The 13,986-nt window shown below is 34.0% G+C and overlaps 1 protein-coding gene across 1 annotated transcript; it reads left to right on the top strand.

Annotated features, from left to right (window-relative positions):
* The first annotated feature begins 311 nt into the window (after positions 1–311).
* On the top strand, positions 312–13,393 carry LOC131849157 (PAS domain-containing serine/threonine-protein kinase). The gene is made up of 22 exons (XM_059199158.1): positions 312–397; positions 582–684; positions 990–1,078; positions 1,321–1,475; positions 1,983–2,128; positions 2,617–2,790; positions 2,967–3,086; positions 3,383–3,566; positions 3,755–3,879; positions 4,271–4,496; positions 5,070–5,807; positions 6,735–6,902; positions 7,500–7,648; positions 8,255–8,366; positions 8,973–9,148; positions 9,920–10,060; positions 10,414–10,613; positions 11,085–11,218; positions 11,453–11,590; positions 11,941–12,036; positions 12,406–12,548; positions 12,771–13,393. Exons 1-22 carry the CDS (start codon positions 366–368, stop codon positions 12,921–12,923), a joined length of 3,702 nt encoding a protein of 1,233 aa, XP_059055141.1. The 5' UTR covers positions 312–365; the 3' UTR covers positions 12,924–13,393.
* Positions 13,394–13,986: the final 593 nt, after the last annotated feature.

Below are 13,986 nucleotides of genomic sequence, written 5' to 3' on the forward strand. Positions count from 1 at the left end.
ACATAATAATAATTATAATAAAATATCGTTTACTGTCAACAATTTCCATCAAATCTTTTGAACATATTTTGCATAATGAGATGACTGAAAAGTTGTACTACACAGAAGACATAAATTGACAGTTCAGCTAAAGTACACCACTAGCTAACCATTGGTCAAATGATTTACTTGACATAAGGTTTTTTAACTTGATTGGTAAAAATCAAATCGTACCAATCAAATGACTACCAACCAAAAACTTTTCTGAAGTTTCGAATTTATTGCAATCTGTCTGAAATTCTTTTGTTTGAATTTGTTTTACAACGGTGCTTCGCGTATCTTCGCATATATTTACAATTTGGATTATTAATATAAAAGTCAGAAATATGGAAACTACAGACATTTTCAACTGCAACAGGTTTAACATTTTTGATACCGCTCTATTGCTACATTTTGAACTTGCGCGCTGTAATGTATTGATTTTCCTTCCAAAAATAGAAGGATGTAAATAAATCATTAAAGTGTATCTTAATGTTTTTCGCGGCATTTATGTAGAAGACAAATTCTGTTCAATGGGCTATTTTGTATATTTTTATTTGTAGAGTTAATGCAGGAGACACATCTACGTTAACACCTGTGAAACCTAGATTGGGAAAATTCATCGATGTTTACTCACCTGAACATCTGAACTTGACACCGAAACCTGTAAGTTACTAAATGTTCTCTATAGATATTTAATATTCTTATGTGGCGTATATTTTTCCTTTGTAATACATATACCTATCAATTTTTACCTTTATCCACGTTAATAATGTTCTTTGTCCTTTGTATTACAAAAAAAAATTTACCTAGTCCTGAAAGCTTTAAGTACTAATACTAAAACACCTTATTTAGAAACTTATTCACAAAAAAACTGTTGTGGGTACAGACATGCACTAAAATGACATACTAGGAATATAATTCTGTATTGTATGAAATCTTATTAATACATATGCTATAACTTATTTCAGAGAAATAAGATACCTTTTAATGACTTGAGGAATGATTGCCCTAACTTGCATACACCAGAAAAATATACAGAGATTGATTACAAATGCAGGTGAGTGTATAGATACAAGCACATAATTATATTAAATACTACATAAAAAAACATCTAATTTTTTATTTCGTTTCATAGTAAAACATTGAAATATCATGTACATTTTTTATTTTATGTTTTATGAAATTAATAATACAACAGTATGTTTTATTTAACAAAACAATGTAAACATATGTATTTTTTATTTTTTTTTATGTATATGTATGTAATAAATATACTTAATATTGAAATATATATATTAGGACGGTCAAGCCACCACCACGCAAGCATCATGCACTTAGCAACTATTCCTTTGAAGGCAATCAAAGCTTTCCACGTTTGAGCCGCAGAATCAGGCCCATTAAAATGGAATTGGAAACACCTACGAAAGTAAAACCTGCTGTAGATTTAGTGAGGGGTAAGCAACTATTATAATAATGATAAATGTAAAACTTGTTTTTATTATAAATAATATTAATTATATAATATTAGTATAATTACTTGAACATATGACATAGAAAATTAAAAAAAAAATGGAAAATTATTAAAATACCTTATATTTTAATAATTTTCCATTTTGTCCTATGTTCAAGTTCTCATTTGTTCTGTTTCTGATGCTAAGTATGGGAATTCACATATAGGTGTAAAGGTTTATCTAATCATTACACAAATGTGTTTGACTGTTCTGAACTAATCTATAAACAGACCTTACATTAGTTAGTGCATTGGCAGCTAAAATAGGATAATATAGGTTTTTATTGTAAAGAAATTTTATAAGATAGAAAATATGACTTTGACTTTTTACACAGGCTGGTTGCTTACCATTTATAGAAAATCTAATAAACTACCTCACTTTATTAGTTTTTCTATTTACTATTATAACTGAATGTACAAATATAACATCTATTCTACTCGAATTCCACAGTGGATGGACCAAATGGTCTTCGCTTCAATACATCCCTGGCTGCAGGTGATGTTACAGGATCTCCAGCACTCTCACAGACTGATAGGTTACAACAGACCATCAATCCAAGCAAGGCTGTGTTTACTATTGAACCAAGTAGTTCTAAAGTAAGTTAAAATAGCTACTGAATTAAACTAAATAACTTCTTTGGTCTGCCCAAAGTTTTCAATTATATTAGTTATTATCAATATCAAATCAATAAATACCTAATAGTAACTGCTAGGAAATAAGAAATAAAATACAACAAAATGGAAAAACAAACAAAGTATATAAATAAATGGAATTACAATTTAAGAAAGCAAAGCATGTGAAAATTACTCCATTTAAAATTTATATCCTATTGACCTTAAACAGACAGTAAGTTTTAATTTTGTAAAGCAGAGTTTAAGAAACTTCTTTTGTAATCCAAGCTGGATAAAGCCACCCTGGGCCCTATAGCAAATTCTTTCAAGAGAATTGAGAATTGGTTTCCATTCTAATTCATAAGTTTGTGCTGTTAATTTTTTGCGGATAAGCAGGACTCATAGTATTTGCTATCTTAGCTTATGCAGAAGTTGTAATAACTATTCTCATGTGAATATTATACAAATTACAGATTCTCATAGTAAATAACAAAGCTTGCTCGCTACTAGGCTACTCATCAGGTGAATTGTGTGGACTACGTTTCTCAGACTTGCTCCGAAACAGGAGCTGTAAGACCTTTAATCTACAGGACCCTGAAGATGCTGACGCTTCTGAGGATGGAACTATTGTATTACTTAGTGGAAAGGTATGAAAATTTTGAATCAAAAATATGTATATATATCAAAGAAACTGTACATACGCAAGTATGTAGAAACATGTATATGTTAGTATACATAGAATAGAATCAAAAATGTCTGCTCAAAAGAGCTTATTACAAGTTTTATTGATTAAAAATTAATTCTAATTTTTTTTTAATATTAGGTAGTTGAACTCCTGACAAAAGATGGAGGCACAGTCCAAGTATCATTGTGGATTAGACAACTGGACAGTGATGGTCCTTGTTTAGTGGTTGCTGAGCCTGTCAGCTGCAAAAATGTTGTGGTATGAAAACTTATGCTTGTATAAAAAGCTTCTTTCTTACATAAAATATAACAACAACATTTAGTGACATTCCAATAAACAAACAATTATTTTAAGATTTTTTGACGAACTAATTTAACATAAATAATAATTAAATTAGTAGGAAATATGCTTATGTACTAAATAAATTAACGTAGATTTTCTATTGTATATATAGCCCCATATTTTATATAAATGCATGTAATTTGTACAAAGTTTTTTGTACTATATATATCATTCAAATTTTGGTTTTATACACAGTAAATTATATATTTTAGCTAACAGTGGAAGCAGATACGGGACTGATTGTTTCATGCTCTGGCGAGGATGCAGCATTACTGTTCCAGGCTGACTCCAATGACAAACTTGTGGGGTTGCCCATCGCATCTCTCATACCGTCCATACAACTGCCAGCCCATGATGTACTTATCACAAAAAGCTTGTCTAAGCAAAAAGCTACAGGTTAGGTCGAATTTATTAGACTGTACTCATACTTGTATTGTCAGGTTCAGCCGAGACGGCGTTTGATTGGCGTTTTTCAAAAAACGGTGGGAATAACGACAAATGCGCCAATCAAACGTCGTTGTCGGTACATTATTAACAAATCTAAGGAACTTCTTAATTTACTATTGATTACTTTTTTATTTTAGGGAGAACTTTAGACGGCGGATCTTTTCCTCTTTGTCTTTGGATATCAAAAGCAGATAACACAGAAACAGCTATGTGGACCATGAAGACTCACAAGGATCGACCACTGTTTGACATTAACGTTAGGGTGCGTACACAATACACATTGTTTTGTTAATATTGAAGTTGAAATTTCATATTATGTATGTACATACCTTGAGGACTTATCTGAATAGAGAAAAAGACATTTTGAAATCTCCGACATTTGAAAATTTTCGACATTATGGTGAATGTAATTCCTGACATTAATATATAATAAACTTTTCTATCTTTGTTCTTTTATATGATATGTTGAAATTTTTAAATAAAAGAAAATTTGTAAAGTTTGATTATTCAAGTTCAATCCCGCTTTCTACCATCAATAAGTTTAAAAATAAGAGCCACATATTGTGGACATAGATAATGCATATATTACATTTACGTCGATTATATAGTATAATGAACTCCTTAACCATCTCTGATATTTCATTCACTCACAGGTGACATACAATGTTAGCGGTTTACTAGTTGTAGACGAGAGTGGCATCATTACAGCTTGTAACCATCACTTTGCGATGCTAACATTCGGCAAACCGCATTCCGAAGTGGTCGGCCATCATATTGAGGAAGTTATACACAATTTCTGTCGAGAGTCAGATATGGTAAAGGTGACAGATAGACACAGAAATATGACACTGTCGCCTGTGAACAACGAAAATGGTTCAGGTAAATTTTTATGGAATTTCATTATTGTGTTATGGTCTGTTACAGAGTAGATTGAAGAATGTACTTATTTTATGTGACTGGAATGGCATGCTGATGTTCAGAAGATGGTAAGTGGTAAGCCTATATACAATAACAGTACCACGAAAATCACGTATCATGTGACGTCCAAGACACCACTTATACATTGCCATTCTGGAGTATTAAAATGTTATATGCCTGTAACTTCAATTTTAAGTCAGTGAAATTACATCTTAGTAATCCTTCTACCGAAACATATCTTACTGAAAGCTAACTAAAAGAAATGAGACTGAGGTATCCACGCCGCACACCGTCTACTTTTACAAATTAACCCTGGGTACTGTCTTATTAAAGGAAATGTAAATAATTAAAATAAAGAAATATATTCATACTGCATTTAGTAAATGAACACCACATAAAATGTTCCTAATGAATTTAATGTTAATATGGCTCTAAAAAGTTTTTATGTTGGATGCAAGCATAAGTTAGTCTTTGGTGTATGTAAGTGATCCAGTAAAATTTGTCAATAATCATGATAACAAATATATTTTATAGTGGTATCAGACACAGACGATGACTCATGTGGTGCATTCAACGGCAGCCAAAAATCAGCATGCATGTCTCTTAACGTCCAGCCTTCTATGCTATCCATGACAAGAGAGAAATCGTCCAGCGCTCTCTGCCTTGACAAATCATGCAGCCTCATTACCCACACTCCCACGCCTACGCAGGATATGGTGTCCAGTATAAGCACCACTGAGCAAAGAAATGACATTTCTGCGCTTCCTGACGTGACTTCCGGCATGTCTGGTATTTCAATAGACGAAGAGAACTACTGCCCTAGTAGCATTTCGAAGTCGCGATCTGAAAATATCTTACGCTCCGAACAAAGCAATGTATTAATTAAACAGACATCTACTAAACCTTCAGAAAAGTCTGATTCTATATATTACACGTCGCAACATTCTCAAGAGGTAACGCCCACGGGGAATGCTCCGCGTGTACGATTGAATGATCCGTCACTAAGACTTTCATTTGACTCAAGTAAATATAGATCGTTGAAAGTCAACTTGCCCGGTCAAGTAAGAGATGATAGGAGCAGTCTATCTCTGGACTTTTGCGATTCGAACGAAACGAGCGCGGACTTTCTGACACCTATAAATGAGATGCCTCCACCTGGTTGTGAGATTGAAGAGTTGCCAAGACATAATGGTAACGAAAGTGTAGATAGTTTCAGTAATGATAATGATTTAGAGACTCAAACAGAGTCAGCACCGAGACGTAAATATGAAGGTGAGTTAGATTTGTATTATTATTTAATAATCAGATCATATTTTATTTTTGCTTAAGTACTTTTGCTTGAAAACTAAAGGGTGAAATAACACATTGATAAGCAAATATCACATTAAACTGCTACCTACAAACATTTTCAATAAATATTTATAAATAATGTAATGTTAAAACTACTTTTACTTTAACAGACTATAGTTAATACTTTTTACTGTTACTTTGTTTTCTGTTTTGGAATGTTAATTTCTTTTCACCTGTTGAAGTGCAGTGTAATTCTATGGAACTTTAAAACCCTATTTTGAGTTTTATGTATTCTAATTACAGGACAGATAAACAATACATCCACTTTGACATCATAACATTTGAAGTATATTTTTATCTAATTGCGGTGTTGGTAGTCTAGCTGTTTAGCATACCGATTCCGATGGTCGGGTTCTATCCCTTGCACGGTACAAACATATGTATTCATTAGTTTGATTATTTGTATTGGTCTGGGTGTTTTCTATGTATATTATATTAGGTACGTATTTACAAAAAAAATGTATCTATGTATTTATATCAGTAGTCTATATAATAATACAGCTCTGCTTGCCTTGTTACTAGATGACCCTATGTGAATTGTCCAAGGATATATTATTATTATTATATAATGGTTTAGCTCACGACATTCAAGAGCATATAAAACACTACATATAAATCTCAATACATCGATCATGTCAATGAATGAGATGATAATGTCAGCTCATTCATTAATTCATAATTTACGGCCCGCGCTTGTCGGTGGATCTCTTTCTAATCTCCACAATTTTCCATCAATCTCTTTAGTTGTTGTTACGGCACGACTCCAACTTTTTCCTTTATCAAGTGCATATAAAACACTAGTGATCGCAATATGAATGAAACCTGTATATACATGTTGTAATTCCCCAGATGAGGAGGCGGTGACGCCTTGTGTGATGCGGCGTAGTACTGCGCGTGCGCACGTGACGTCGACCCCGCACCAGCACGCAGCTGTCGCACGAGCCCCGCTCGCAACTCGAGACGCTCGCGACGGCACCTACCGCGGACTCGTGCTGCACCGCGACGGCACGCAGCTCAGTGAGTACACCTGTTTGATGAATTCACTACTTACTTAATAATAGGCCCCCATGAAAGTCGAAGCTCGCGACGCCCGAGACGGGACCTACCGCGACCTCGTGCTCAGCTTAGTGAGTACACCTGCTTTATCAATTAACTACTTATGCAATAATATGCACATGAAGATTGAAGCTCGCGACGCCCGCAACGGCATCTAGCGCGCCCTTGTGCTGCTAATAATACTTACGTAACAAATAAAGGCCCTGGCGCTCCGCTCGTGGCTGCGATGGTATGTAATGCGGCCTCACAGCTCAATCAGTGGAGTGATAGTTTACTTTCGGTGGTCGCGGGTTAGAATCCTAGCTGATTCCTCCCATGATACAAACATTTGTATTAATAATATATACTATAAATATTATACTATTCTCAATTTGACTACTGACTTTAACAATAAACAAAAGAGTATATATCTGTGTGTGTCAAATACATAATAATATATATTTTTTAATATTATTATTCTACTCTCTTTCTCTATTTCTAAAAAGGTGTACAAAGTTTTAGCTTCACATATTAAATATAATGATGTTTTTGTATTGAAAACCTCACTTACTGTGACAGGTGTGCTGTACACTGTGTCGAGCATGCAGTTGTCGACTGGTAGAGTAGCGTGTGTGTGGCTCGGCGTACAACTCTCCAGTGACGACGCACCGCGACATGTCACGCTCGCTTCCAGTCTCGCATCCACCGCTGACAACTCGCTCGTACTGGTAAGCACTTACTATAAAACAATCCCCAAGTATGGCACTAGTTCTTAAGTTAGGCTAAGTTTGGCAGACAGGGAGAGACTTGTTTTATGCTATGTAAAGTTTGTTTACGAAGTACCTATGTAAGTGTTGTATCATCATTATCGTCAGGCCACTGTAGTCTACTGTAGTTCATAGGTAGGCCTCTACCAAGACACCCATAATAACTATTTTACATCTTAAAGTCTGTTCTTAATCACCTGTCCCGTCAGGCGGGTGACGAGGGGATTTGTGGACTTCTTACTCGCTAAAAAGCATCACCATTACCGAAGTCATGAGGTCGCGTTAGCATAACTACCACGGCTTCGGCTGTGTTAGTCAGTCCTGTGGATGGTCTCGGGCAGGCCCCTTCTCATCTATTTCACCCAACTCAATTGAGGAAGTGTGGGTACACACACGCCTTCGGGGCCATTGTTACCCACAATCCTACAGTCAGTCTATCTGTTGATAATGTCAACAACTTTTGACAATTGCAATAACACTAATATAAATATAATTTCTGACTATTTCTATTAAGAACGGGTAAAAGAGGGCGGAATCAATAATATTAAAATACTGTTACATTAACAGGGAAATAAGTCAGTTAGCAGTCGGCCGCAGTCGATGTCACTGATGAGTCAGTGTGGTGAAGAACAAACGATTGGAGAATACAGTAAACAATATGTTACGCTCAAACAAATTGGTAAGATGCATTATAGTATAATCAATATTACGACACACTATACTATATTCAATTAATTTAACATGATTTTATGAAAATGATTTTTTTAAATGTTATATGTGCATATATGTTTAAAATTATTATTTTAAATGTTATATATATGCTGTTATGGTTCTTATTTATTTAAGAAAAGAAAAACAAATGTATTCATACCAAATGTAAAAAATGTTTTACCCTGTTTGTTGGTTACCTTTACATGACTAGGCGGCTAAACTGTTCTATTTTCACATTATTTTATTTAGGCTATTAGTCTCACATATTTCAGCCGCCAAGTAGCTTGCTTTTTAAGGTGTATTTCCGGCGAAGTATGAGATGGTGCAGATAAGTTACAGAATAAGAGGCATGACATCTTGTCCTCCGAAATAATTGGGCATGATTGCAGGCGTAACATGATAATGTCTATAGTACAGTTTATATTCACTTTTATTCATATGTATGGACGATGTTTACTACTTACCACCAAGTAGGCTCTCACCTAGTTTCCATATAAAAATAGTTTTATCTCAAAAATTTAAACTAATTCCCGGGTAACGGCAAGTTTTTATTGATTTATCCGATAAATTCCAGGTAAAGGCGCATACGGATGTGTGAAAATGGCGTATCGACGGTCGGATAAGTTGCTAACGGTCGCAAAGTTTATATTGAAAGAGAAAGTTGGCGCTCAGTTCTGGGTGGACGGGCCTGATGGTAGACGCCTCCCGCTCGAACTCAGCCTGTTGCTGACGTTAAAACATCCTAACATTGTAAGTAATAGTTGCACAATCTGCAGGTCTGTTTTGGAGTCTAATCTCAATCTTGATATTTATCAATATCCAATTCATTTTTATACTGGTCTTTCGAAAAGTATTAATATTGAATGAATGACCAAATTGTCCAGGGATTATTTCCCTGGACAATTTATACAGTGCCATCCAGTCCTAAGCTAAACAGAGCTTGTTATGGGTACTAAACAAGTGATATAAATTCAAAGAAAAAACACCCAGAACAATATAAGCAATCATACTCATAAATACAAATGTTTGTACTATACGAAGAATCGAACCCGCGACCATCAAAAGTAAAACGGTGTGCTAAACAACTAGACAACTGAGGCCCTCATTATTAGCCACAAAATATAAGATTCAAATGTCTAGTGTATATTTCAAGGCTATGAAGTGTTGGTAAATAGCGTAACCCAATGTCATTGGATTGGAATTAGTTTCCAGAGAGGTTAGAGACAGACTTCTAACAAATTGCAAAGCAGTTTGTGAACACATAAATGTGAAAACTGTATTGAAGCTGTTATTATAATTAAGCAGTGTATTCTGAAATGGTACAGGTAGCAAACATGCAAGTTACTGAAACTTCATTAATTCTTATATTCAACATATTAATCTTTATTCTAATTATATAAGCTTTATTTTTCAATCAACATGACAACACTGTAATACAGTATTTCCAATAAAAAATATAAAAAAATTGTGGATATTTATTATGTGTGTATGTGATATTTATTATGTGTGTACATTTACTAGGTGAGTGTGGTAGATGTGTTTGAAAACGACAAGTACTTCCAAATGGTGATGGAAAAGCATGGAGCTGGTATGGACTTGTTTGAATTCATAGAACGACGGCCAAGACTAGACGAGCCACTCCTCTCATATATATTTAGACAGGTCAGTAAGTTATAATCAATTTTATTTAATATCTGTGAAGTGTTCCCATAAGTTTTTAATTTCTAAAATTATTTTGGACAAAAAAGTCATAAGAAATCAATGGGTATAAACAATATAATAAAAAAGGCGGTGATTCTGTAATGTATAAATTAATAGAAGCAATTTTATTTAAATCAGTCAATTGTTTGATTTCAAAAATGCATCTACAAAAAACTACATTAGATGGATATTTTCATGCGGATGGTTTGGCGATACATGACTAATGTCACTAGACCATTGTTTGACTATAAATAAGGATGTTACTTTGTAAGCGAGTATTGACTATATTTTTTCCTTTCATTTTATTATTTCAGATAGGACAAGCTGTAGAATACTTGCATTCACTAAATATTTTACATCGCGACATAAAGGACGAAAATGTGATCATAGACAATAAGTTCCATGTAAAATTGATAGACTTCGGCTCTGCAACGTTTATGAGTAAAGACACGCTGTTTTCCACCTTCTATGGTACTACAGAGTATTGTAGTCCGGAAGTTTTGGCGGGAAACAAGTATGTTGTGTTTAATTTTTAATGTAGTTACAATCTCTTAATCCAAGTATAATTTAATCCCATTGTTCAATATGATTAAAGAAATATTTCAAAACACAAGAAATTACCTATCACCAGAATCTTTAAAAATATTCATAAAATAATTTCTTTTCTCAAATCGTAATTGATCGTTGTTCCCAACTTTCTTCTGCCATTCAAAGGTTAACTGTGCAAAAATCGTCTTTATGGTAGAAGTCTCAAAACTATCGGACTTATACCTTTTACTTAAATTTTGGTATCTGTTTATCATATAATAAAATACTATAATACATACAATAACATATTCTAAATAATTTCGTCCACAACCGATTTTAATACGAATCTTGCTGTGAGATTATAACATTAACATTACACATAGAAGAGGTTGTGTGATACGGTTAATTATAGTTAGTGCGCTGTTTTTAAAAATCAGAATATCAAAATTATCTGCAGGTATGCTGGACCCGAATTGGAAATGTGGTCGATGGGGATAACGCTGTATGTGCTGACATTCTTTGTTAACCCATTCTCTGACATCGAGGACACAATACAGGGCCCGCTGGCGCTTCCGCAACTGGTATCTGAAGGTATCTCAATTTTTCAATAAAAATCTTAGGCTTTATCGTGTAATAATCTTAATAAAAATCTTAGGCTGTATTATTTTTCGTCTCTATTATTACTATGAGCTTAATGAAAATCAGCTGCACTTCCGAGGACGGATTGAGGAGCATTTAAATAATCAGTCTCTTATTGGTTAAAATTTGCTATCAAATTAACTGTTATTTAGAAATTATATTACTCTTTTCTTATTTGCTATACAGAACTGGAACAGCTGCTACGTTGGATGCTGTGTAAAGAACCGTCACAGCGATGCGCGGTGACACAGCTGATGGCGCACCCCTGGATCCGGCAACCAGTCACCATTACCAACTATATCTTCCACGAGATCGTGGACTGCGGTAACAATCACACATACAATATTTTATTACACATGAATGAACTCATAGGTCTCTGGACACCTTAGTAGCTATTTTTTTATGCAACGCGGTTAGGTTTTGCAACCCTGTTCTACAGCTCTAACGAGGACGAGACCACTATACTCCCAGGTAGATTGTTTATATTTAAAAACTGACAAAAATAACATTCATCAGGTAGTAGAAAAGAAACTGGAGATTGGAAATTAGCGAAACATTAGTTACCTTTACACGTACGCTCTTACACGCGCGGATAGTTTATCATTCAAAAAAGAATGTGATTGAAAATGTAAACAAAAAGAACAAGAAACACCATGCAGGTTTATTTATTTCAGATCGTCATGAAGCAAATCCAGAAATGTACTATAATGGAAGCTTGGGTTCGCCTCGAAGTGGATCCCCAGTTTCCCTTGCTGACCCTCATGTTAAAGGTAAAATATATGAACAAAATTTTTAAATAATAATATTTAATACGTAAAGTTATTGTACTCTTTAACATATTATACATACACATTTAGGAATCATGTTACGACTTTTTGTCTCACAGAAACAGTAGTCATCTCACAAAATAATACAAATACTGCAAATATTTTATCCCTTAAACTCTTATTAAATTTAATTTTAGCAACAAGAAATACCCTCCACTCCAAAATCAATATACAAAAATTCCTAAATTTTATTACCTATATATATATATGTGTTGAAATGTAACAGTTAAACAGTTAATCGGAGTTTTTTTTTTCGAAATTATTATATTTATAAGCTATGTTTCTAAATTTTCTTCTTAAAATTCGTAACAGAGCAGTCAAACGAGGTGGCGGTGCGATCGGATGATAAGAACGTGTCTCGATCAGAATTAAAGCGTGGCTCGCTAGCGCTGCAGCCGCTCACAGCCGACCGCGACGCCCACTCCGACAACTATAGCCTCCGCTCCTCTGCTGACGTTTGTATATTTTACTTCCTACTCATTCTAAAACCGTAGTGGATGATGAGTATTTTAGTAATGTGGACTAATAACCCCATTGCTAGCAGTGTACCATGTCATGTTGACCTCCAAGTGATTCCCCCCTCCAAGGAAATCATCGTGAAAAATTCCTAATTAATTTATCAGGAATTTAAATTACAATTTCAAAATATAGTGTATTATTTACTATTTTGCTTGTAGATACTGGATATATCATCTAAGCCAGTATCGGAGGCTGCCCTGACAGACATCAGCTCGGACGCGACCGGCCACGCTGCCTGCGATATCGACTATGATTGCGACCATTACGAGTGCGACAGCTGGGACGAGTGCGAGCAGGACAGCTTCTCATAGTTAGACGGAGATAGGTATACTTGAGTTTAGTCTCTGTCAGGTGTGACGATTATGAGGATGCATTGATTTTTAATAGATGTAATGTCTGCACTGATACGGATATTATTGATGTCGTAACTGCATAATAACTTTGCCTGTCCTTAGTGCATAAGTTAGGTGTTACATTACTTAATTCGTATTGGATTTTAATTGATGTGGTAATAAATTTAAATATTTTTGTGCTGGATCGGCTATTCTACCAATAAGTAACTTCTATGGTATACAAGACATGTTTTTAAAATGATGCGACTAAATGTTATTGTTTAGGTGAAACAATTTTACCATTGATATGTGTCTGAGACCAAAAATTTATTACTATGCTTACTTCGCTAAGATTACATTTTTTATGAAAGAAATTCAAGAATTTCCTAATAATATCCTTCGAGATCTTCATTCTAATTATTTGGATATACAATCCAATGTTTGAAATAAAAATAAGTTAAAAATAGGGTTAAAATTTTCTTTGTTGTCACATTTAAATTGTTAGGTTCAATGTCTAGCTTTAAATTGAGCAAATTACAATTTAAAAAAAAAGCTACTTATAATTATTACATTTAAAATTTCTATTCATATAGATAGACATAGACTCTAAGGTTGTAATTGTGTTGCTTCGTAGATCTCAATTAAAAAGGCGTTCAACACAAATACTTAATATATTTAAAAAATCTGCCAAAATGCACACTTGTTTTAGTGTAAACTAGGCTAAGTGTTTAATATATGTAATTGTAAGTTCTGGATATAAAATATAGTCAGAGATAGATTTCAGAATCGCTGGTTAAACAGTATTACATTATTTTTGTACGGAAATTATTTCAATAGATATCCACCTTGCATATACAGTACTGTGCAATTGTATACAAGACTAGAAAATGACCAAGCTTAGATTGTAGTGAGAATTAAAATTAGTACTTATTGGTATTATTTGGCGTCTATTGTCTAAAATTAAAAATATATTACAGTATTATCATTTTTAAATGCAGCTAGTGTAGACACTTTTTCTATGATATCATAACACATCTGTCAA

The sequence above is a fragment of the Achroia grisella genome, unplaced genomic scaffold (genome assembly GCF_030625045.1).
Source record: "Achroia grisella isolate CSIRO2021 unplaced genomic scaffold, CSIRO_AGI_Agris_v1 utg1096, whole genome shotgun sequence".
In the NCBI taxonomy this organism is placed as follows: domain Eukaryota; kingdom Metazoa; phylum Arthropoda; class Insecta; order Lepidoptera; family Pyralidae; genus Achroia; species Achroia grisella.